The sequence below is a fragment of the Geospiza fortis genome, unplaced genomic scaffold (genome assembly GCF_000277835.1).
Source record: "Geospiza fortis unplaced genomic scaffold, GeoFor_1.0 scaffold25, whole genome shotgun sequence".
Taxonomy (NCBI): domain Eukaryota; kingdom Metazoa; phylum Chordata; class Aves; order Passeriformes; family Thraupidae; genus Geospiza; species Geospiza fortis.
Genome location: NW_005054423.1, coordinates 2,012,435 through 2,036,714, shown reverse-complemented (window position 1 = coordinate 2,036,714; position 24,280 = coordinate 2,012,435). Strand labels below are relative to the sequence as shown.

The window sequence follows — 24,280 nt, the reverse complement described above, 5'->3', positions numbered from 1 at the left end:
ACAATGCCCCTTTATAGTCAGCAAATTGTCTGTATTCCAAGTGTAAGAGAAGGGCAAATTGGAATCAAATGCTCATGTGTGAGCAGTGTACTGTCAATCTGTTACCTAATGGTGCAGACTCCTACTAAAAAGAGTTCTCAAAGTTTGTTAATTTGTAACGTTTCCTCTTGACGTACCTAAATTGTACCCATGTTGTTCACTGGGTATATTTTAAAATTAGAAATGCTGAGATGTGGTACCAAAAGTATCTAAGTTAGTCTAGTTACTATTAACCTGAATAATATATTGTAGATATACACACATATATATATATTGACCTACCTCTAGCATCATTTAAAGGATATAACAAAACTACAATTAGTGCTGTGTAAGTTAATCTTGCCTTTTAAGTTACAAAAGCATTGGTGTTTTGTTATTTTATTGATCAACTTTCATGCCTTTGAAAATACAAATTCCAGAATGACATCATGCCCAGTAGGAGTAATTAAGGCTATCTGATGAGGGAATTTAGAAGCTGAAAGGGATGATTGTAATTGATCCTGATTCAATCCTATTACAGCTTTTTATAGTTTAAGCTCTAGAGAAAGCAAACTCCTTGTCAAGGCTTTATTTTACGGATTCCTTTGTGTGTGCTATGCTTGCTGGTCTCTACTTTCCCTTTTAATTTTTTTTCTCCTGTAGTAAATAATGAGCTGCCGCCTGAAATCCGGCTTGCCAGTGGTCAGCTAATGGGTGATGACCTGTCCCTCCTTACTGCAGGAGAGCTGTCACCTTATATCAGTGACCCAGCGCTGAAGCTTTTCCAGTGTGCTGTTTGCAACAAATTCACCTCTGACAGCCTGGAGGCCCTAAGTGTGCATGTGAGCAGTGAGCGCTCACTCCCCGAAGAGGAGTGGAGGGCTGTAATTGGAGACATCTACCAGTGCAAGCTCTGTAACTACAACACTCAGCTCAAAGCGAACTTCCAGCTCCACTGCAAGACTGACAAACATATGCAGAAATATCAACTGGTGGCTCACATTAAGGAAGGCGGCAAAACTAATGAGTGGAGGCTGAAGTGTATTGCCATTGGCAACCCAGTTCACCTGAAATGTAACGCCTGTGACTATTACACCAACAGCGTGGATAAATTGCGCTTACATACTACCAATCACAGGCACGAGGCAGCCCTGAAACTCTACAAGGTAAGTCTGTGACAGCAACTCCAGCCAGCACCAAGTAGGCTGGGGAATTAACCCATTCAGGGCTCACCAGTCAGGACTTTGATGAATTAGTAGAGTAAATGTTTATCGAACATGCATATGGTCAAACATGCAGGTTAGTCAGGGAGGAGTGCTACAGATGAGTCCTGCTGAGTTGCCTAGGGGTCATTTAGGAGGCCCTTCTGCAAACACAGGGTCCATAAGTCATTTTTAAAAAAAAGTTCTCTTATAATAAATGATGTTTTACATCTCTCATAACCTTTTCAGACTTTGTCCATTACATTTTGATCAGAAGCTTGACAGATATTATGGAAAATGATGTTTTTGCCATACTGTGCCCAGGAAAAGGAGATCACTTTCTGGCATATGTATCTGTTTGCAACCATAATGTATCACAGCCAAGTTATTTTACATTGGTATTTTCAGTAAGCACATGCAATATGCCACATTATTACAAAGGATATTCAAAAGTAAGCACTGTCATCCTTTTGTCTGCCCTTCTTTTCCAAACCAGTAATGATTTTTCACAAACATGAAAGGGTGTGGTGTAGATAAATATGTTAGTAGAATGGCAACTATATTTTTATCTTTACTGGAAAAAACTATGTGGATATAATGAATATGTGGGAGTGATGAATACCATTTATTACACAACTTGTCATGACTTTTTCCAAACCCTAATTATGGGGTAACTTATTTTCTGCAGTGTGTTTACTGGATTGGCTTGATTGTCTTGGTTCATGTACAAAATATAACACATTCATTTCCAAGATGAATAACTTTGTAACTTATTAAAAACTTCTTTTGTCTAGGGGATATAAAAATTCAGGAAATATTGCAAACCATTAGTCACTGTAACAAGCTCTAAATATGATTAGAAAATCCATTTTGCAAGTGTTATCTATTGATTTATACTAGAAATCTGTGATAACTAAACTATCAGGAGTCATCTGCTGATTACAACAACTATGCTGGTTTTCTAATCATGTTGAAGACCTGTACATACAGAACAAATATGGAAAAGTCTCAGCAGACCTCTAGTTTAAGGAAGAAATAACATTTTTCTGGTGTTCAGCCATGTTCAAATGGTTGGTCTGAGCTAATACATGCTGCACAGGCAGTAACATAGATTCTCATTTTATAACCTGATAGTTGAAACTTTGAAGCATCTGCTGTGAGCAAAAATGGTAGTAACACAAGTTTTGGTCTATTATACTGTCCCACAGTGCTGGCTGCTCTGCTAATTTAATATATTTTATTTAAATTGCATTTTTCCTTAATTCTAGGGAGTGTTATTTTTTGCTGGTTTTTTTTAAGGTCTAAAATCCTGTTACGAAAAGTATGAAAAGAGCTGAGAGTCTAGTGACATAGCCTGCCTCTGCAGCAAAACTCCTTTAGAGGTTCCTGCTCCCTGTCATCTGTGAAGCCATTCCTTCAATCCTCCATTTACATTATGCAGCCACACTCTAAGTCAGGGTTTAAAAAAAAAAAAACCAAACAAAAAAACCTCAAACAAAACAACCACTTTTGGTCCCCGTCTGTTTTTTTGGAGTGTTAACCTGCATTATTTCCATTATTTGTTCTATCATGCCACCATTCAAAGAAATGCTACTAAACGGTGCCACAGACAGTGACGATGGAGTAGGAGAAGGGAAGGCAGAAGGCTTTTCTCAGATGGCTTTACTGCCAAAGCTTCTGAAATTGAAATTTCAATTGAAATTGTTGAAAACAAGATGCCAGCTGCTTATTTTTTTTTTTAACTATAGTCACAAGGTACTCAAACTATCTACTCAAAACAGTACTTTCTCTTCACTCACTCACTCAACCTGATCCCTAGAGAAACCTTCATCAAATATGTTTGGGTTTCCAGCCTGTCCTACAAAATATTTGATGTGGGATGCTATGGGAGAGAGTATTAGCTTTTGGCCCTCTTCACTGAAAATGTCCTGCTGCTGGATCTGCTTCTTTGCCAGATCCTGGTTTGTTAGATGGAGCAGCTCAGTAGCATCTTTGTAGCAACTATCATACACAGCAAGGGACCATCACTAGCCTTTGGAGCTCTGTCTTTGAATCAGCTAAGGACATCCCAGTGGAAATGGAATCCATAAACTCCCTCTAGGCAGATACCCTCTAGGCTTCATGGCCTAAGTAGGACAATTGAAAGTGTCTGGCTGTTAACCATAGGGTTCCAACTCTCCTGATGCATGTATTTTTAAAGGACTTGTCCCTAGGATTGCTAGTGGGTGTCTCAGCTTTTTAAAAAGTTTCTGTCCCTCACGACTTCCTAGAGAATCTTGGAAATTTGAACCCCACCAGGTTTAATGACTCTTGGAAAGCAGATAGCATATACACACTCATACACTATTTTAATATAATTTCATTTTAAGGTTAATTTGAAGGAGAGCAATACCACATTGAAAATATCAGTTGGAGTATTAGTGGTTTTTTTTTAAGATTTGGGGTTGGCATGAAGTGCTACAATGTGTCCCAAATGACCAAGATGTTCCAGGTGTGTGTGCTCTATAATAGAATGTAATGCCTCTGCACATCACCCAGAAAATGCTGCTCTTAATTTTAAGTCTACATTCAGGCCTCAAGATGTAAATAAATGCAGTTTTGAAAATCTGCTAAGTTATTTGCTAGCAGACTTGATAGTTTTGTCAGGTCTTGGTGAAGCTGTTGACACCAAGAGAGTTGTAAACTTTTTTTCTCTTGATACATCAGATAAACTTTTAGAGCACCTAAGGAAAAAAAAGAACATTAATTTGTATGAATAATAGATATATGCCTTGGGAGTAATATCGAATATTCATGAATTGTGTTTATATTCAAGCAGCTCTTCTTTTTTAAAATTAAAGTGCTGTGAATATGGTTTGGCAATAAAAAGTTTAATACTAAAACCATCTGAAAGCACAGAAGAATCTGTGGCTTTGTTCCTTTGCTTTGTCAAGCACCTCAAAGTTTTTCTTCAGTCATTTATATTTGTTTAAATGTTATTGTTTTGTGAATTTTCTTCTTATAAATGTTGCCGTAACAGCTTGGTTTTTCTCCCTGTGCTTAACTATTGATGGAATAAAAGGATGTCTTTTCATAGCTGTAGCTTTTAAAGCAGCCATGAACATCAGAGCTTCTCTTCTGAAGCTGTATAATTTTAGGCAGTACGGAAATGTCACTTTTAGAGTTAGATTCTAAATGTGGCAAAGTGGAACCTTCAGCTGTTTTCTAAGTTATTTAAAGAAGAAATGGCCTGGTTGTTCCTTACAGAAGTGCAGTATTCAAATGGTGTTGGTAATGTGGCTGCTAAGAACCAGAACAAAGACAGCCTTACCCTAAATGAACTCAGCTTGGCCTAAATGAATTTCCCAAAGACTTACTTTTGGAATTGTGGAGCTTGATATTAGCAAATTAAACCACAGAAGAGTTGCAGGTTCTTGGCAGTATCCATCAAGAAGCATTCAGTGACTCCGCAAGTAAACAGAGAAAGCTTCTATAGCAACAGAGTGCATTTCCATTCTGCAGGAGGAAGCATTCAGCTTCTGCAGATTTGAGAAGCTGAGGCAGGACGGTAATCTGTCTCTGTGGATGTAAAATACATATAGCTGGAACTGCTCTTAAGGCAGCCATTTTGTAGCGTAGTCAAATAGCTTTCAGGGAACTGCATATATCATGTCCTGTGCTCATAAAATAGTTTCCAAATACTATTATTAATAAATAAATAAGTACAAGACAGCTTTTTTTTTTAAATAAACTGGAATGTCTGAAAGTAAAATTTACTTAACCAAGTAACTGAATGACATGATCCATTTCTAATCACAAATTAATATTTGAAGCCAGTTTATAAAAAATATTATTTGATTTGCTGATAATACCTTCAAAAATTGCTTTTAAACTGTGCATTTACTGCAGTTTACATTGTGTATGCAACTATTTAGAAGCTCAGGGGAAGTGAGAGGCAGCAGTTAGCAGACTACGAGAACTACTCTGGTCTTCCTTTTATTGAAAAAATATTGATCCACAACACTATTTATGCTATGACTTTTAAGTTTTGGTATATCTCTTTATCTCACGTGTTCTCAAGCAGCAAAGATATCACCCAAAAGGAATGACCTGATTTCAGTTTAAGAAGGTTAAAGGTTAAAGGTTAGCTCAAAAGCATCATCTGCCTAGCTGCTTAACTTTAAACTGATCAATTTAATGAAAATCTGTTTTGCAGATGGTGTTGTAATGTCTTTGGCAGGATTTAGGCAGCTTTAACATTAGACGTATGCTAGTAAAAATTATTCCTTTATTTGACCAGAACAACACCTTTTCTTTTATGTTTTAAGGTAAAAGGCATGTGGGATATGGTATTTTGGCAAAGGACCCAGAAGCAGAAAGTGTTGATGGTCTTTCCATATGGGCTCAAAACCAGAATACCCTTATGTCTATTGCTAACGATGACTAAAGAAACAAACAAAGCTGTATTCAGTTTTTTACCATAATGTTTTACTTTGAACCTATAAAAAAGCATTTCAGTCAGACCTGTCCTTGGAAAAGGCTTGTCTTCTCCGCCTAGGGTGGAATGCAACAGCATTAACTGTTTTTTAAACTGGCAGAGCACTCTGATTGTCTCTTTCAAGCCTTGTGCTTGTATGTCAGAAGTATTCTTTCTCTTGCTCACAAACCACACAGTAATTGTGTTACTTAGCTGTAGATACTATAAATAAGAAGGCAAATCAGTCAATCCAAATGGTAAGTTTTATCTGATGGAGGTTGTCTGAATAAACAAAGAATTAGATCCTTGGGAGTGTAAAGCAGAGCTTTGTGTTTACGTCTTCTGAGACTCAAGCCCTCACAGTTTTTGCCAAGATAATTAAGTTTCAGCACAACCATGTCTTTCTATTTTCAGATGTATGCAATTCAATAGGAATTCTTGGGCTGCTAATGCAATGCTATTATATGTTAGCTTTGTAATTAGCTAGGACTCTATCCCTTTGCTGAAATGCATTGTAATATTACACACACAAGCACAGTTTGCATGTAAGCAGTTGTGAAAGTGGTGGCCTTTGTTTCATATTGACCTTCCAACTTATTTAAAAGAGAGTTTACAACGAGCCTTTGTTTTGTCCGCAAGTGATCATAAACAGCTTTCTAAAGAGTCCAATAAAATGAGAGAATCACAAATGTATAACATCACATATTGAAAGGGTGGAAGAACAAATGGGGCTTTTGCTATATTTTATGGGATGGATTTATAATCTGTTCTTGGGTCACTTAGGGCCAAGAATTTTCATGGTCAGCTGCTTGGTCCTGCTAGCTAGCATCCTCTGCAGGAAAGGCAAATACCGTGCAGCACCTGCTCTTCAGCTGGGGCTCTGCATTGCTCTTTAAAGCGAGATGTCCACTCCTCTGCTGGTTCAAAGTCAAAAGATTAATCAGACCAGCTTTTTTTTCTGCATCTGTCATCAGTGAAGCAGAATAGTCTGTCTGGATTCCATAATGCTGTTTGCATATTTGGATTTTCAATCAGCCAGGAGTATTGAATGCTTTGCTCATCTTTATCACGTGCAGGAGGCACAACTGGGATTTAGTCCTTAGGTAACTTTTAGTGTAACAGTTCCCCAAGGAACACTGCTTGGTTTTTTCTCATTATCCTTGTTCTGGATGAAAGCATGGTTGTTAGGAATTAACAACTGAGGGGGATGTGAAGTATATGCACAAGGGGACAAATGGACTAACAGCCCAAATCACTTTGTTTTCTTTACTCTGTTTGGCATGAAATGTTGGTACTTGATCAGCTTGGAATTAACAGAAACTGACATTCTTTTCATTTCAATCGTCCTGCCCTAACTTTTTAATATAAAATAAAATATCCTACAAATATGCCAATCCAATTATTTTACTGTCATTGTCCCAATATGATGGTAAAAGAGGTCAGGAGATTGTGCAGCATTGATTTGCATAAAAATCATTGAGGAAAGGAAATTGGAATATGTCTGCGCACCTGAGGAGCTAAACCATGCTTTGCTGCTTGATGTTATTCTTTTTGGTTGCTTAGAATAAAACTGTTTTCAGTGATAAACAAAAGTTATTCTAATTTGTTCCTCAACACAACTCTCATAAAGAGAATAGAAGGCATTTCAATTTTTAAAGTCCTTTGAGATTTGTGTTCACTTATGGTTTTAAATGTTTTATGAAATTTAATTTCCACTGCAAGTTTCAGTTACTGTAATTCAGATTATGCCGTTGTGCTTACATGTATAAAGAGAAACCAGCATTCAAAGAACACACTGTCTAGTCACAGCTATACATATATTGTGTAGTCATAGCTACAAATAATGTATATGCCTACTATACGTACTTGTACACTATCGACAAGAATATTTACTAAAAAAATCCAAAAACCCCCAACTAACAAAAAAAATTGTTGGCTGGTAAAATAGCAATTTCAAAACTACCCTTTTTATGATAAAATTAAAATAAAACAGTAGAGAAAGCATTTTCACATTATATTTTATGTACATTTAATTTGACATTCAAATGTCTGGGCTGTCTCTTACATAATGGTCCTTGTTAAAATATACCATATTTTGTATTCAGCTTATGGTACACTGCTGAAACAGGGAGATGTTCTCAAATCATAGTTTAAAGAATCTTCTTGTCCTTCCATTGAAATGCTGCCCAGAATCCCAGCCTCTGTTCTGTCCTGGGTGAGGGTGTGTGAGGCTGCTCTTGGAAAAGAGGCTGTACCAGACTGCTTGCAGTGTGCAAGTGCAGCCCGAGTGAGCAGGTCCTCTTGGAGAGCAGGAAAAGTGAGCAAAGAAAGCCAAAGCAGCAGAAAGCATCAGCCTCATTTATTCATATGCTCAACGCACAAAATGGGTGTATGACAGCTATTTTTTTGTGCCTGGAGTTCTTTCATTCTGACATTAAGAGAAATATGTAATTATTTCTGACTGAGATTCAAAGCAGAGATGCAGTGTATAGTGTATGTAAGAGTATTATGTCAATGTGAGTGCATACGTCTGTGTGCATTAATAGATTGCAGCTATGGGTTTAGCAGCCACTCCCTCCCAGCCTTGCAACATAGATTTTCTTGTTACCCATAGGAGATTTTAGCTGATATTATGCAACTCACTACAGGTGTCTTTTCTAAAATTGTAATTAGTTTGCCAGACTCTCCCAGGTGAGATTTTTCTCTACGCTCTCTTCCACATATTTAAAAATGAGCAGTAAAAAAAAGTAAAAAGACTGACGCATGACAGGAAAGTTATATTTTGACATGGATACATGTAATTTAGCTTTGCTATTGTTTTTGCTAAGTAATTTAGAAGAAACTTTCCCTTGGTCTATGCATTTGTTGGTCCATCCACCAAAATGCCAGAATTGTGACTTTATAGGAGAATTAATTGGAGTAAAATCTTATGGGCCTCATATGTACAGGACAGATTTAAGCTTTTTGATACATAGATTTTGAGACTGTATTGGCTCTATGTATGTCTATATTGCTGGACAGATAATTTTCTGCATTTCTTCTTTTCTTCCTCCTTTGAGGCACTACTGAAGCAGAAAAGGATAAGAAAGGATAGTGGAGATGCTGGTGTGAAATACTAAGAAATGCAATTTCTGTTGATTTCAGCAAGGATCAGGCACAATGCAGGAGATGTGTTTTCTTGGATAAACTTCCATGTGTATGTTTGTTGGTAAAATATAATACAGTACAACAGAAAATGAGTATTAATTACCTTAAATATGAGTAGAGGCTTTACATGGATAAAACATAAATTACAAGTGGTGGCTTGCAATAATTTTTGAACCTGATGATCTGCCTTTTAGACTGGTGTACTTAATACAGTCAGATAGTGCAGACTGATGTTCGTACAACCTCATGTTGATACATAAAAGAAGTGAAGCTTTTCTAAGAACTTCAAGACCTTTCCTTTGTGGACAGCCATGAAGGAGAATGTCGTAGAAATTACCCCCTTGGTCTGCAGCAGAACATGCCAGCCCTTCAGTACTGCAGCAGACAGATACACAGCATATTGTGCACTGTAGCCTCAGGGGAAACTGTGTGTTCTACTCTACCAGTGGGAAGGAAGGCATTAAAATAATCCTTAGCTTTTAAAGGCAGGGGGTATTGAAGAAAACAAAAATTGAGCAAAGGTAGTCTTTGAATGATGAAGTGTGCAGATTCCCATGCCTTGGGCATCCTACTGCAGTAGCAGTTACAATAACAGAAAAAAATGGGTTTGTCATGTGTGAGAGGTATGAGCAATACTCCTTGGTTATATGCATGAATAGGAAAGAGACTGCTAATGGGAACTATGGATAGTAACATACTAGCTTCATTCCAAGAGTGGATGTTTGACCAGTAGGGTTGCCTAACAGAAAATGTGATTTTTTTTTCCATTTAAAATTGTGATCCTACAGTATTAATCAAACCATGCTGCTCACATGATTCACATGTGTAAAATACATGACTGTATAACTACTGGTTTATTGCTGGATTATGTGCAAGAAACCTAGCATATAAGGGCAGTATTCAGTGTTCTGCCCAAAGAGGCTATTAATTTGTAGTCCCTGCTCTCCCTTGTAAACTCTCTCAAAAATCAAGAACATGCACTACTTCCTTGCACTGCTCCTGGAAAAAAGAACCATAGAGCCAACCCTCCTTTACCCATAAAGATGGCACAGAATCTGCTCCTCTGGGATAGTTGGTACCCCAAACTTTAACAGAAAACTAGATTACTTTTAGAGAAAGTCCAAGATGACTCTTTTAAAGTAAAGGCCAGCAGTGAAAACTCTTCTTTCTAGAACTTTATCAGGCAATTCCAAAGGTCTACATCTCTTGATTTTAGTTGTTTAGCACATATGGGATTTTTCCATTGGCGTCCTAAGCTTGTGTTTGGACCTATAGCACTTCTTGGGTGGGAGAAGTCAGTTGTCTCCAAACAACTTTATTAAAAAGAAAGATGTTTTCTGTGGAAAATCCTAAGATGTTGTAAATGGCTCAAGTATTATAATAGCTATAATTGATATTATCCTTATCCTAAATTCAAAACTCTGTGTCCTAATAGTAAAGGAGAAGGAAAGGCACTTCTTATTCACAGAATCATAGAATCAGAATGTCTGGTGTTGGAAGGGACTCGTAAGGATTATTGAATCAAGCTTCCTGCTCCTCGCAAGACACTGAAAACTAACCTGTATGACTGTCATCCAGATGCTCCTTGAACTCTGACAGGATTGGTGCTGTGACCACTTCCCTGAGAAACCTGTGCCAGTGACCAACCACTCTCTCAGTAAAGAGCCTTTCCCTGCTGTCCAAGCTGAACTTCCCCTGACACAGCTTCATACCATTCAGATAACAATGTTCCTGTTTTCTATGTAACCTAGACAAAAACTTGCTCTATGAGAAATAGATTGAGGAAAAAAATACTAACATTCTCTAATTGAATAAACACTTGGTGAATGACCAGAAACTTGACATTTTTACAACAAGAACAATGAAACAAAGTCTAAGGAGCATCTTGGTATTCTTGTTTGTATGCTAGTGATGAGAGCATGGAAAAAAGCTTGCTTTACTACTGAAATGAGACAGCTTTAGTATCTAGATGTTACTATTTTGGAAACGCCCTTTGGCATTTGCAGATATGTAAGCAGCTAATGAATGGCTGGAAATTAGGAAGAATAAAGTGGGTGGAAAAAAATAAGTCCAAACTGCAAGTATTTCTGAAAACCATATGTCCTTATTTGTTCAGGAGCTTCTGTGACTCAAAATCTTGACCCAGGAGGAAGCTGGAATCCTGAGATATGTCAGGACAGGATCTTCTGAAGTCAGGTCTCAGATGAAAAAGATCACAGGCCACAGAAAATAGTTTAAGACTAATTTTACCAAATTTCTGACCTAGAGTTTGGGCAGATTTGAGAGCACTGCTGTATTGCTAGTCTCCTGGGTCTAACCCTGTTGCAGATGCATCTCAGTAATAGATCTTGTATCTAGGCTGTGGATATCCTTTGTCACTTTTTGATATACTAAGGTAGTCTCATAGGTCACGATGAATTGGATATGCTGTCAGTGGGCCCTGTCTCTCTGTTCCTGTCTCCACTGGTGTGTTTTGTAGTGTGTCAGGCTTCAACAGTATCTTCACAACACTTGAATTTCTCTGACTTATAGAACTCAATAAATGAAAATCTTTGTAGCTAGTCATTAGGACTGCTTACAGGTATTTTTGAGAAAGAGCAAATCATTACTCAGGCACTCTGTAGTCACTTTGAAATTTTTTTTCCTTTTTGTGTTGTCTTTTTTTATTTTTCAAAAAACAAAAATAGATTTGTGGGATCATCTCTGACTCAATATGTTACATGTAGGGGTTGGATCCAAGAAGTCTTGCTAAGATATTTCTTTTCTTTTATTTCATGAATTTTTCATTGAGAAGCTCAAATTCTGTGGCCTCAGCTACCTCAAAATCATCAAACAGATGATATGGTTTACCCAAAGCATTTTAGGGCACACAAAATAAAAGAGCTGTGCTGGTTTTGAAGAGTTCTGTGTAAGTAACAATTTCTATGATAAGGAAGAGTTGAGCTGGTAATCAAAAAAACGAGACTCCGGAATCTCATGCTACAGAGAGACTGTATCCCAATTCACTCAGCTTTTGTGCTCTCCAGATACAAAGGTTTTATGCCTCATGTGTCCACAACAGGAACTAAACAAATGTCTTTCCTTTACTTCTAGTAGTTGTTTGTCCTAATAGATCTAGAAGGTAAAGTCAATACTGTCTGTACTGGGAAACAGAGCATGGCTTTGGGGAAAAAAAACCCAATGTGTCTCTAACTGAGCAGAGGTGATTGAGAGGTTGGCCTGTAGTACATCTGACAGACTAAATGGTCCTCATAGAATTATAATTAAGCATAACAAGTTCTTCACATATGTCTATCTTTCTGTCTGCATATATTTATTTTTACATGGGCTTAATAGTGTCTGTAGTTGGGAAGGATGGATTTGAGTATTGGGAAGAGTTAGAGGTGGAGGCTGAAGTTGGTCACGCTCACAAGAGACACTTATCCCGCAGTAGTGTTAAGAGGGAAGTCAGGATTGTTGGAGGCTGGGTCTCTTGCACAGGGGGTGCAGTGGACAGTAACAAAAGGGCAGGTGTGAGTGCTTATAAAAGTGTGCACTTCCCAGGAGCATAGACAGGATTTAAAACTCTGTGTGTCCATACATATCCCCGGCTGCTACTGTCATCTTCTCTAATGCTGTGCAAAGGTCTGTATATGTTAGCGTCTGCTGCAGTCAAGGTTGGATTTCAATTTTTCTTCTAATTTCCTTCTCCCAGTTACTTATAGTTTTCTTATACACACTTTCAGGCTGAAATTATCAGGATTTGGTCTGGGTATAAAGAATATTTCTTTTTTTCTTTGGAGCTCTTTCTGAGTCACTTAATCATGAGATATCTTTCCAACCTGTCCTAATGAAAAATACTCTATTGCAAATAAAGTTAGTTAAGTACATTTCTTGAAGTGGCTGTCCATAACAGAAGAGAAGGTTATTTTAAAAGCAACAACACATTAATAGGCCAAGTATGCAATCATTGTCCTATCACAGCAAATTATACCATTAGTCCACCTTATCTAATCTCTTTGCTACAGACTGCCTAACAACAATTGCTTCTGAGAGCAAAGCAGACCAAAAAAAAAAAAAAAAAAAGAAAAAGAAAAATATTCCATGGGCAAATGTAGAATAATGTTGCGTATACAGGAAAGGAGTTCCATGGGTTAATTTAACCTGCATGCAGATTTTTTTGTCTTTTAAAATTTTCTGTCATTAATTTATTAAGTTTTATTTGTTTTTATTCATTTTTTCATTCATAAAAGAATGAAAAAAGATCATGTGTTCTTACTTGCTTTATGATATTTTACATAATTTTTATAACTTCACAATAATCTTTATGATTACTTTATGGTCCTTTTATCATGTCTCTCTTTTATTTACACAAAAAATTTCAATCCATTCAGTCTTGCTTTTAGTGGAAGTTTTTCCACATTTCTGCTAATCCCATCACTGATCTCTGAACTCCTTTTACCAGTGTTAAATTTTTCTGGAGATACACAGATATTTCAGAACTGAACACGCTGTTCTCAGTGGAACTGTATGATCTTACTGTCCCATGCCTGGTGCATCCAAAAATATAATCTGCTTTAAACAAATCCTATTGCAGTCTGTGCTGGAAATATGTTGCCTTTCATTACATGCTTCTTCCCACGCCCCCCCTTCAAACTGATGCTGAAGTGTCCTGGAGTGGCTACATTTAACTTAGACACCAGTAAAATGTTTGATTAGTTCAAAGTATTCCTTCTAATACACATTTTCTTGGATTTATCCATCCATACTGAGTTTCTTCTGCATGCTCAGCTAACCTTAAAACTATCTGGCATTTCTCACAGTTCTTTGGCTGGTCTTGACTGTCATGAGTTCATTTATGACTTCTGCAGGATCAGTCCTAGTTTGCAGTTAGAAGACACACAAGTAACTTTCGTTCTCTTAAATGCCCTGGCAGTTCATGTAGCTTGTTTTCTGCCTCTGTCATTTTAGCTTTTTGCCCCTCTGTTAAGTGCCTACATTACATGGTTAGGCTGCTTCTGCATAGCCAGCTGAGTGGAAAAAAACTCCAGCTCTGAATTAACCCATGGAGTAATTAAAGGCCCCCTAATATTAGGAGAGTGAAAGAAGCATCTCCTTGTGCCCATGTCACATTGCCTGTCTCTTCACGTTGCCGGCCTCTCAGTGCTTTCCCACATGTATTGCTGTACCTAGTGGCTTGAGGTGCAAATGTCTGTAGGCAGTTAAGTATTTGCTGAGCCTGAAGAACAGAAATAGATAATTAGCCATCTACCTGCAAATACTTACCCCAGATATTTATTTATTGATGCAAAATAGAAGATGCTGTTGCTGCTTATGGGCTGCAGGGCTGAGGCGTAAGTGCAATTGACTCTTTGTAGTGTCCTTTTTTCATACTGTTTGGTGCTAACTTTAATGTATTATTGATTGTTATTAAGGTATACCATGAAATACAGATGGGATGTCTGTTGTGGTTGAACTCATACTGTGGGAGCTATGTTGACTTTTAGATTGTTCTGGCCTTCATGCTGCTTGACATTAAAACCTTTCACATTAGGGCTTAGAAGAAAAATAAATATATAGTAACTGTGTTACCCTGTATGTAGTGTGAAGTAATCTGAAAATATGATGCCAAATTCCCTCCCCACCAAGTCAGCACAACATTTGAAAGGAAATACTAATTTCAGAGCAAGCCAGGAAGTTCAAATTCCCTGTGTGACTGTATATAAACACTAGTTCAGGACAGCCAATACCTGAATTTAAATTAGCTGTGCTACCTGCCAGTAGAAAGTGCTAAAAGTGGAGGGATTAGGGCTCTGATTTTCTAGAATACTGAGTCCTAGTGGCTCCTCCTGGCAGCATCTGTTTAGCAGCCCAGGATCCAAGGTCATGCTCATGAGTGACTGGCACCTCTGTGCTGACTGCCAGCCTCCATCCTTGCACAGCCTTCTTGTCTGGATGTATTGGCTAGTTTGAAATACACAAAAATTGCATCAGAGCATCAATTACTGCTGAAATGTCACTACTGAACCCTGTAATAGTGCTAATTAGTTAAAGCAAAGAGGCGCTTATCTTGGCAGCAGATCACTGAATACTTTTTTCACAAAATTAGGTTTGTAATGCTTTACATTCTTCCCCCTCCCCTTTCTGAAGTGTAAGTATATAAATGTTGAGGGTTTTTTCCTTTTTTATTTCCTATGCCCCCATAAAAAGAAATACTTAATGTTTCTCACTATGTCCAGCAATTTCCATCTTTGAATACCTTACTTTTGTTTGGAACTCTTAAAGATGCTATTAGTCATTGGAGAAAACATGAAACAAGAAACGTACGACAAACACACAGTCACAGGACAGCCCTCTCTGATTTTGGCTCAGCTCCCTTTCTGCCATTAATGGGGCAAAAAAGAAACTGGAGATCTGATGCAATTTCCCTGCCGTGGGGGAGGGAGGGCAGAGTTATTCAGCTTGTGTCAGGGAGTCCCTGGCTGGCAGGCAGCCAGCTGTGTGTGCCCTGTCCTTCCCACCACACACCTCGCAGGAGATGGGGCAGGAGAAGGACTGGGAAGGGCAGCAGCAGAGGAGCAGAGTACCTGTGAGTGTGTCTGTGATGAGAATGAAATCCCTGCTGCCAGGGGGACGTGGAGAGCTCCCGGCAGAGCCAGCTCAGGGGGATGCCTGTGGCTTCAGAAAACTTTTCATCTGCTATAGAAAGGCAGTGGCTGCTGTCACAAGCTGTAGGGTCTGACTGCAGTCCTGTGTTTTGATCCCCTGCTCAGGTGAGCTTCATTTTTCTTGTGCTCACCTGGCTGGGAGCCTTCCCGGGCTGTGTCAGTGTGTTGTGGGCTTGATGAACTACCAGAGTTCTTTCCCAGCACCAGTTGTCCTTTTTCAGTGCTAAAACATACACAAGGCTGTCATTCACACATCCCATCCCCCAAGTTTTCACCCAGCATTTAGTTTTTGGTCAGGATTATTTCCTTACTATGCCACAAAGATAAGATTCTCAGCTGCCAGTGCCATGAGAAGTCTGTGAAATTTCTTTTGTATGAGGTAGGTCGTATTGTTAAGCAAAAGTCTAAATATTTGCTAAGATTCAGGAAAAACATAAGAATTTTGCTAGTTTTTATGCTCTGCAGAATTTGTTTGAAGCTTTAAAAATGTTGTTTCCTATTAAAATGGTGATGAGAGGAACGAGACAGGAAGAACATAGGCTAAATCCATCTTGTTGCAGTATTGATGATCTCAGTAGTAGTATTACTCCAAGGATAGAGAAGTTTTCCAAAAGGAGTGTTTCTTAACTCTGTCAATTGACTGGGACATGGCTCTCCTGTGGTTTGACTACTGTGGTGTTGCTGGCGTGCAAATCCTAAAGCTCCTGCTAGCTCCCAACACGCAAGCAGCCTGGCTGGGGAAGTGGCGTCGCAGGGGAGCAACGGCTCCAGGCCGGAGACAGGCTCCGGCTTGCCGCTTCCTAGGGTGACTTCTCTATGGCTCTGATAGAGGAGCTTCACCCTTGGCCGAAGAACAGAAGAAGCTTCCAGTGAGCATGCAGGAATGAAAGAAAAGCGACGGTTCTCCGCAGCAGGATAAGGATTTTATTAAGGAACGGTAGACAGCTGCAGGGAACTGCACCGACGGCCGGGGTCAACTGAGATTTTTATAGAGAGTTCTCCAGGCAAATGAGGATACAGACTGAAATGATTGACACAACATAACATCGAATGGGAGACAAGTTGGGGAGGGGAAACAACTTCTGCTCCAATCACTCTCTGCCCAGCGTGGAAGGTTCTAGGGGGAGGGCGTGGGCAGAGAGTGATGGGCAGGGAGGTTGTCGGGGAAACATAGGAGGGGTTTACAAAGAAACCATGGCAACTAAGGAGGGGATTAAGGACTGACATAAAAACTGATACAAAATGGCGGGAGTTCCCTAGACAACTGGGGGATTGACATATAACTGAACATGGCGGGGGGGAAGCACGGAGGGAGCCCCCTCAGAACCATTGTAACAGAGACATGAGGGGAATGGAACAAACCAACTATAAGTAACCTAAACATTAAAATATAATTTGAACATGAAACTCATATAAAACATAACCGTAAACAGAAAAGCGTCACACCGCAACATGGTTTGTCACTACTGTGAGAAATTATCCAGTTCAAAAAGTCCTGTTATTTCAGTAATTTCTTTCTGAAATTGATGGTTACTGTTCCTGTTTTTCTCCCAAAGTTTATTTCTAGGGCTTTCCCATTTGTTTCTGGTGCTGTAGATAAAAGGCTAGTCACAAAAGCAGAGTCAGAGAGACTGCTCTGCAATGAGGATGTGTAAAGGAGGAGAGGATGTGAATCTGGGACTGTTTTCCCTCTCATGGAAGAAGTTTGCCTGTTTGATACAGAGTGTGAGTTGATACAATGAAATCCACTTCCCTAAATATCTTTTACATATCAAACCAGGTTACTGGGTATTGATAACCATGACATACTTTGTGGGTGAGCATACACATTAGGACACCTCATTTATAGCCCATTTCTCCTCCTAAATTATTCCACATTTGTGAACATTTTTTAAGCAGCTGCTATTTAAAACCATAAAGCCTCCACCCTAAAAGGCCCCAACCTGTCAGAAACATTTCCTCTCTTGCCTGAAGCTTGGAATTTCACTCCAAAATGCCAGCTCCCTCAGGAGTGTGCATAGTGTCATCCTTGCCTTGTGGTTTACTCTTTGCAACCTCAGTTGCACACACAGACATTTTTTACCACCTCACCACATTTTTCTTCCTTCTCCACCAACATCTCTACGTGTCTGTTTTTCACAGTGCCGTTTGCACCTAGATTTCTGCAGCACTTAGCCCAGTTTCACTATTACCAAGCCCTGGGCCCCTTTATATTTTTCTCCTTTTCTGCCAATAACTTTCTTTTCCACTTTCTCTTGTGGATGAATGTGAGTGTTTATGTACATTGTCATATGCATTGTTATGAGCATTTCTATTTATCTGGGATGATTGGGATAAAATTTTTTTTGTCTTAAGCTTGAGTTAGCTGTGTTGTTTCAAGTAATTAAGAGAGAAAAAAAGTGTGCTGAATATCCCACGGGAAGCTATCGTGCATTTTGAACCTGCTGCATATTTTGCATCAGGAAAAATATGATAGAAATTTGTAGGATGCTCTCTAAATCTATCAATGCTCTTTTTTTCATATGGCTGCATGTACTGAGCCAGGCCCCAGTAATATTAAGGGGGAAAAATGCTGCTGTAACTTTGTGACTAATATATTTTAGAAACGTCTTACATTTTTCCTGTAATAGCTTTTCCATACATAGTAGCATTTCAATTTGAAGTTCTGACTTCTCAAAGCCTATCAGAGCTAAAAACAAATGCCAGCATTCTGTTGAAAAGCTGGAAACTTCCCACACAAATGCTATGAAGCTCCTTTTTCAGACTCAGAGATCATAAGATTAACACATTATTGGTAAAAGGCCCATCCTGGGTGTTGCCCCAATGCAGTCTGAAAGGAAATTTTTTGTTTGAAAGTAAGGAAAAAGTCTTGATGGTGGTTTGCAGCAAAACCAAACTAATGACAGCTGATTTAAGCTAACTGGGCTGGGGCATTAACAATAATTACTCCTGGAGACAATTTTAGGTCTTGTTTCAAGCATGGAGAATTTGTTGACACCATCATCTAGGACTCAGTTGAGAATTCTCTGAAGACCATGCTCCTCTACGTTTCACATGACAGGTGTAGAAGTGTGCCTTGAGCAGTCAGAGTGCCCTTTGTGAAGAATTCTGGACCTATGCTGGGTTCATATTGACAATATAAAATCTTCCATGTGGCATCAATAAGGCTGGGATAAAACACATGACATATAATAGTTCCAGACCATGGTCTTTCATTCTTTTTTAGGTATAACCACTGGGGCCACATAGGAATAATTATCTGGCTATGTAAATGGGTCAAACCAGGGCTTTGATATTCGCAGCGCATATCCTGATGGGAGGGTGTTGTTTAGATAGGGTTAATTTTTGTCCCAACTCCAGCAAATGGTAAATTTTCCGTTGAACTTGGTGGAACTAAGATTTCAGACATGACACTTAAATCTGTGCTATATAAAGCTTTGTGTAAATACATCTGTATATAATATATATCACAAGCCTGTACAAATGTGTTCCTGTATATTTTAGCCAATTACATAAACTGTGTTTAAACTGTCTACTATGCAGATGCCTAGAAATGAACAAACTAAAAAATCTGGATAGAGGTAAAATACTCAGAGAATGTAATGGGAACATGTTTTTCACAATTGTAATTTTGAGAGGTTTTGTTCCCTTTATTAGTTGCCTTTCTCTACTATAAAATCACGTGGGATCTTTTTTCTAGTTGCATCAATTTTCAGCTACAAATGTTTTACATTATAAAACTGTGTAAAACAGACTAAAATTGTGAAGTGTAAGAACAGATAATCTGGAGCCTTAAGTGCTTTGGGCAAACTTCTCCTGCCAGCTTTCAGAGATACAGAGGGAGACTGTGTTTGAAACCCCTCATCAGAACAAAATGAACGTTTTAGTGTTCTCGGACATAATATCAGGCTAACATGCTCCCTGAGTGACATCCCCTACGTACTGTATAATTGCCAGCCTGCTTCTCCAAGCGCCTTGAAGATTACATTTTTTTAATGTACCAATATTAATAACCAGATGTGATCTTCTTCCTGCCCAGGGGTCAAGCTAGCTGGCCAGGTCAGGCTGTTTGTCTGTGTGCACAGACTGTGAAGTCTATTCAGAATGACAGGTATGGGGGGGGAGGCGGGTAGGGTGTTAACCTCAAGACCACCAAAAGGGAGTTCTCCCTGCTGGGAACAAAGACCAGCAGGAGCTTCAGCCTTTTTCAGTACTCCTGGGATTTTAACCAAGTGAACAAAAGATGATGCACAGCTGAAGAAATGCTCTTCACAGCTGATACATAATTTAAGATGTTCAGTTACAAACAACCGGATATGTATTTGTGATTTCATTTGAGCACAGTCCAATTATCTGCAGTCAGTTAATATTTTTGTATGAGTAGTTTCTGTGTGCTGCTTTATGTGCTCAGAAAACGCTCAATTGCCAGAGTTTGAAAACACGCTAGCCTTGAAAATAGCCCTGGTACTTAAAGAAATAGCATTAAAACACCAGCAGTTACTATGGGGTGTTTTGTACCTTCTAGTTAATCTTTGCCAGTCTATGTATAGATTATTTTATAATATGATATAGTTTCATTAAACATGCATTATAAAAACATTTACTCTTCACTCTCTCTTTTTGTTAGGTAAAAAAAAAAAAAATCAAAAAGAAGCTATTTGTTTCCTAATTGATTTTCTACGTTAGTTGTTCATTGAATAGATAAGTAGTGCCTGTGATATTTGATTACAGAGCAAGGCACCCATTTAACCTTCCGTTCTTTCCTGGCCAGGATTTCAAATACAATACAACGTACCTCCCTTAGGCTCAGTAGGATTAGACTGCTAGCAGTAATCCCTGATGCTATGAAATAGACCTGATAGAACTTCAACTCACTTGTTTAGGATTATGCTCATGAATTTCAGTCATCTAGTTGTATTAACCCTTTGGGAACTTGTGTGATTTATGCTGCTATAAATAATAGAATATTACAACAAACAATGGTAGATTCATATCAAAACTTATCTGTGTGTTTTAAAAAATTCACTTTTGCATGGTGATCAAAGTGTAAAATTCACATTGAAATTAATTTAACTTCTATAGCATAAATCCCCAGAGTTTGTTTTAATTCTAATGTTCAGGTGCCTTTTGCAGTTCAACAGTATCTTTAAACAGATTGGTCTCAATTTGTGCATTGCTTTTTAAAAATTGTTTGAATAAATTTTACTTCTTAAGGTTGCATTGAAAGGGCAGACAAGTGATATCTGCTAACTACAGAGCATCAGTGCAGAATCTCCCAGTTTTATGTCTTGAATGCGAGCATGGTCCTGTGGTAAAGAGGAGGAGTAGTGATACTTGAGCTATAATTTCCACTGCTCCTTTTTTTTTATTATAGCAACAATGGGCAATACTGACTTATGATGACTTATGCCCTGGGCTAAAAACAGAGTAGAAGTGCCAGAGCATTTCTGATGGACCATGAGACGGTGTGCAAAAGCATTGAAATCAGGCCAGATCTGGACTACTCTTTTGAACTGGTGACTTTTGTATAAATGCTGATTTTTAATCTGGTCAAATCACTACAGGGAATAACTCTATATTAGCAATAAGAAGGAACAGATCTTTTCTTTCTTTCATTTTCAGGACCCTAAAACCTACCAATGAAATAAATATTGTTTCCTATTACCAGTCTCTTAAACTGTTGAACCTTTAGCTCAAAGGCTCATTAAATATTTATGTGCACAACTAATTGTACTGATTATTGAAGTGAATATATGTATATGTTTTAGAATATTTGATGTCAATTACTGTGAAAAATTGTGGAGAGTTTGACTTGGGAACTCTAACCTACTCTCTTAGCAGAAGATAGAGTCAAATTAGGACTGACTGAATATGCACATTAAGGCGTCAGTTGGTGAAATACTGCCACTTCAATACACCTGCATGTGGAATTGCTGTATTTAAAGGCAAGATGACAGGCAGAATCAGTGCTACTAGCTGCACTTGATGACAGAGGCATCAGGGCAGTTCTTTACCCTTTAGACACTATTAAAGCATGCCTATTATTGTAGATCTGCTGGATACTTGTGATACATCTGATGATAAAGTGGTATTGATGAATAGCTGAAGGCCATGAGAGCAATAAATGAAGTTACTCTCGAGTGATTCCATTCTTTTTTTGCAGGAGGACTCAGAAGTGGGGGTAGTTTGGGGTGGTTGTTCATCAGCCCAGTGGTTCACTCATGTGCTCCCACGTGGAGTATTGCTGAGTTCTAGTTGGTCACCCTTCCTGATTAACATATGCCCAAGGCCATTTTAGGCGAATCATCTTTGCTTGAGGTGCGGGTGTCTCCATATGCAGATGGTTTTTATCTCCACAGCAATATCATTAGATTTGGATGGTGAAATCCATTGTTGACTCTGTAACTTGCCAGCCTTGGGGTTTGGATATAGCAGCTGTGTTGTAAACTGAGGTCTGCTGGTGGGATGCACAGGTGGTAGGAATGGCCAAGGCAGCACCACATAGCTGTCCCACGCTCACAAGCCATGCTGATTCTGCATTTGGTTCCTGAGGTAACCCAAGGAGTGATAAGCATCCCTTGGTAATGTCTGTGTATATATGTGGCTGGTTGCTACATGGATAGTTGTTGCTTCTCTTTCATATTGGCTTCTCTCAAGTTTTTTTGTCTTAGAAATGTCTTCCAAAAACTGTGCCCAGTCCTGCTTCTGCTGAAACCCAGAGTCAATTGCAATATTTAATACATTTAAACTTTTGTTCTTTGTTGGTTAGTTTTGGTTTGACACCTGGTATATTTCTGTTCCCTGATTGATTGCAAATGTACCATTAGAAATGGGCTGTTTCATGAATGCTAAGTTTACACATTCAGAATGTGTTTTCCCTGGATATTCTGCAGTATGTGTTTAAACATAGCTGTTTCTGAAACAAATTCCTTGCTTAGGTCAGCAGATTTAGTGGAGAAATTCATGGAAAGCAAACAGCCAAGAGGTGGGGCATGGAAGGAACTAATTCAAGAATTTCAGATGAATATAGCAAATATTTTCCATCTCTCCATCTTTAATCTCTCCCACTTTAATTCTAAATGCAGAATTTGCAGAACTTAATGGCCTACGGGTTACCACCTTCAGATTTGCTGTGAAAAGAGAGGTAAACCTGTAAAGTTTGATGAGAATGGAGCTGCCAGGAATATAGCTGTCTATCCATTGGCCAGTTTTTCTGACAGCAAGTATTTTGCAGATGCAGTTTCAGCTCTGTTCTGACTCTCTCAACTTGCCTCTAGTTGCACTTTTCACTCTGTTTCAACCTATAAAGACTGAAATGAGTCAGACCTCAATTCTCTGTAAAACCTCACTTCATATACATAATTCAGATCAGCTAACAATGTCCTGGGCTAAATATCAAAAGATACTGGAAGCTTGTGTTTTTAGAGAGTGGTTGGCAAATGAAGAATCTGTTTTCTCATTTTTCTTGATCAAAAACTTCAATTTTTGATCATTCCACCAATCATCAAGTTGCACTTGCCCTTCAGTTTCTTACAGGGTAAAGGGAATACAAGGTGGCCATGCTGGGAGAGTTTTTTCTTAGAAAATAAATTTTGATGGCTCGGGTAGCACTACTATTTATTAATGTGCATTTACTTAGCAAAGCAAAAAAAGGTTGTGTGTGTGTATGTGTGAAAGGAATCTTATTAAGTCTAAGTAAATAGACTGTAGAAACCATGGTAATACTTTACACTTTGTAAAGCCTTTATTTGGAGGCTTTCAAAATGTTTTAACAATGTTAATTAAATTCAGTGCTCCTTCATTCTGTGCTAGCCTAAGTGCATATAGGGCCATCTTCATGTACATACTGGTAGAATTGAAGAAAGCTCGTGTTCAACTGTGTGCAGCAGCAATGCACTGCAAGTATTTTCAAGGCAGGTGAAAAAAAAGCAAAAAAAGCCGTCTTCAAGTGAAACTGCACAGGGAATTGCCTGTAGGTAGGCAAAACATAATTACAAGTTGAAATTTGGCCAAGACATTTGTCTTAACACTCTTCCTCCTTTGAAAAAAATGTGCCACGTACTTAATAACTTTATTAAGTACAAGCAGTTGTGAAATCTGTTCTTTGTTTCAATGAAAAGGAAATATTTCCTAACAGGACGGTGCTGTTAAACACCAAGCTAGGGCACTGACTCATTACTAATTTAGACAGAGAGCACCATCAATGAATTACCAAAACTCTTTTTTGTAGCACTGGTGTTTTCCTTGGAGATCTCCCCTCCTAGTTCTGACCCTGCTTTAGCCTGCGAGATCTGAAGGGATCACAGCACAAGGTGGTATGGCTTAGGGCTGTATATAAAATGATGAAGGAGAGAGTGAAACCCAGCCATGTGCTCCCTTTACTTGACACTGTAGTAGGAGAGGGAGGTGGCATTCAGGGAAACACAAAGCTACTCTTTTTTTTTTTTTTTTTTTTCTGCAGTAAATAATCAGCCTGTGAAATTCACTGCTGCAGTGGGGGGTTATCCGGATAAACAGTTTATCAGGATTTTTAAGAAGGATAAAGGCATGAACATTAATGATGTTTCTGATTATGTGGGCTAAAACAAAAAGATACAAGAACGTTTAGTTCTCTATTATTTTTGTTAGAGTCAGGATATAAACAGACTGTCTTCCAGGGTCAGGCAAGGATCCCTCATCACACTGCACATTCATTGAGGCTCTCTAAGGGCTTGTATTTGTACCCTGCTTTTTTGTGGATCTGACATTAGCTGTGTGCACAGAGAGCATGTGGGAACACCTGGGCCAAGGGGATGATTCACAGTGTTGCT

General features: G+C 38.6%; 1 protein-coding gene across 7 annotated transcripts in view; it reads left to right on the top strand.

Moving 5' to 3' along the window:
* ZFHX4 (zinc finger homeobox 4) overlaps positions 1–24,280 on the top strand; it is a 155,881-nt gene that overhangs the window by 32,176 nt on the left and 99,425 nt on the right. For 6 of the 7 annotated variants that reach the window (XM_031061711.1, XM_031061708.1, XM_031061706.1 and 3 more), the window contains one exon: positions 682–1,184. In XM_031061711.1, the coding sequence (XP_030917571.1) occupies positions 682–1,184 (503 nt within the window). The remainder of the gene's footprint in view (positions 1–681; positions 1,185–24,280) is intronic. The other variant, XM_031061712.1, reaches the window with a different exon arrangement.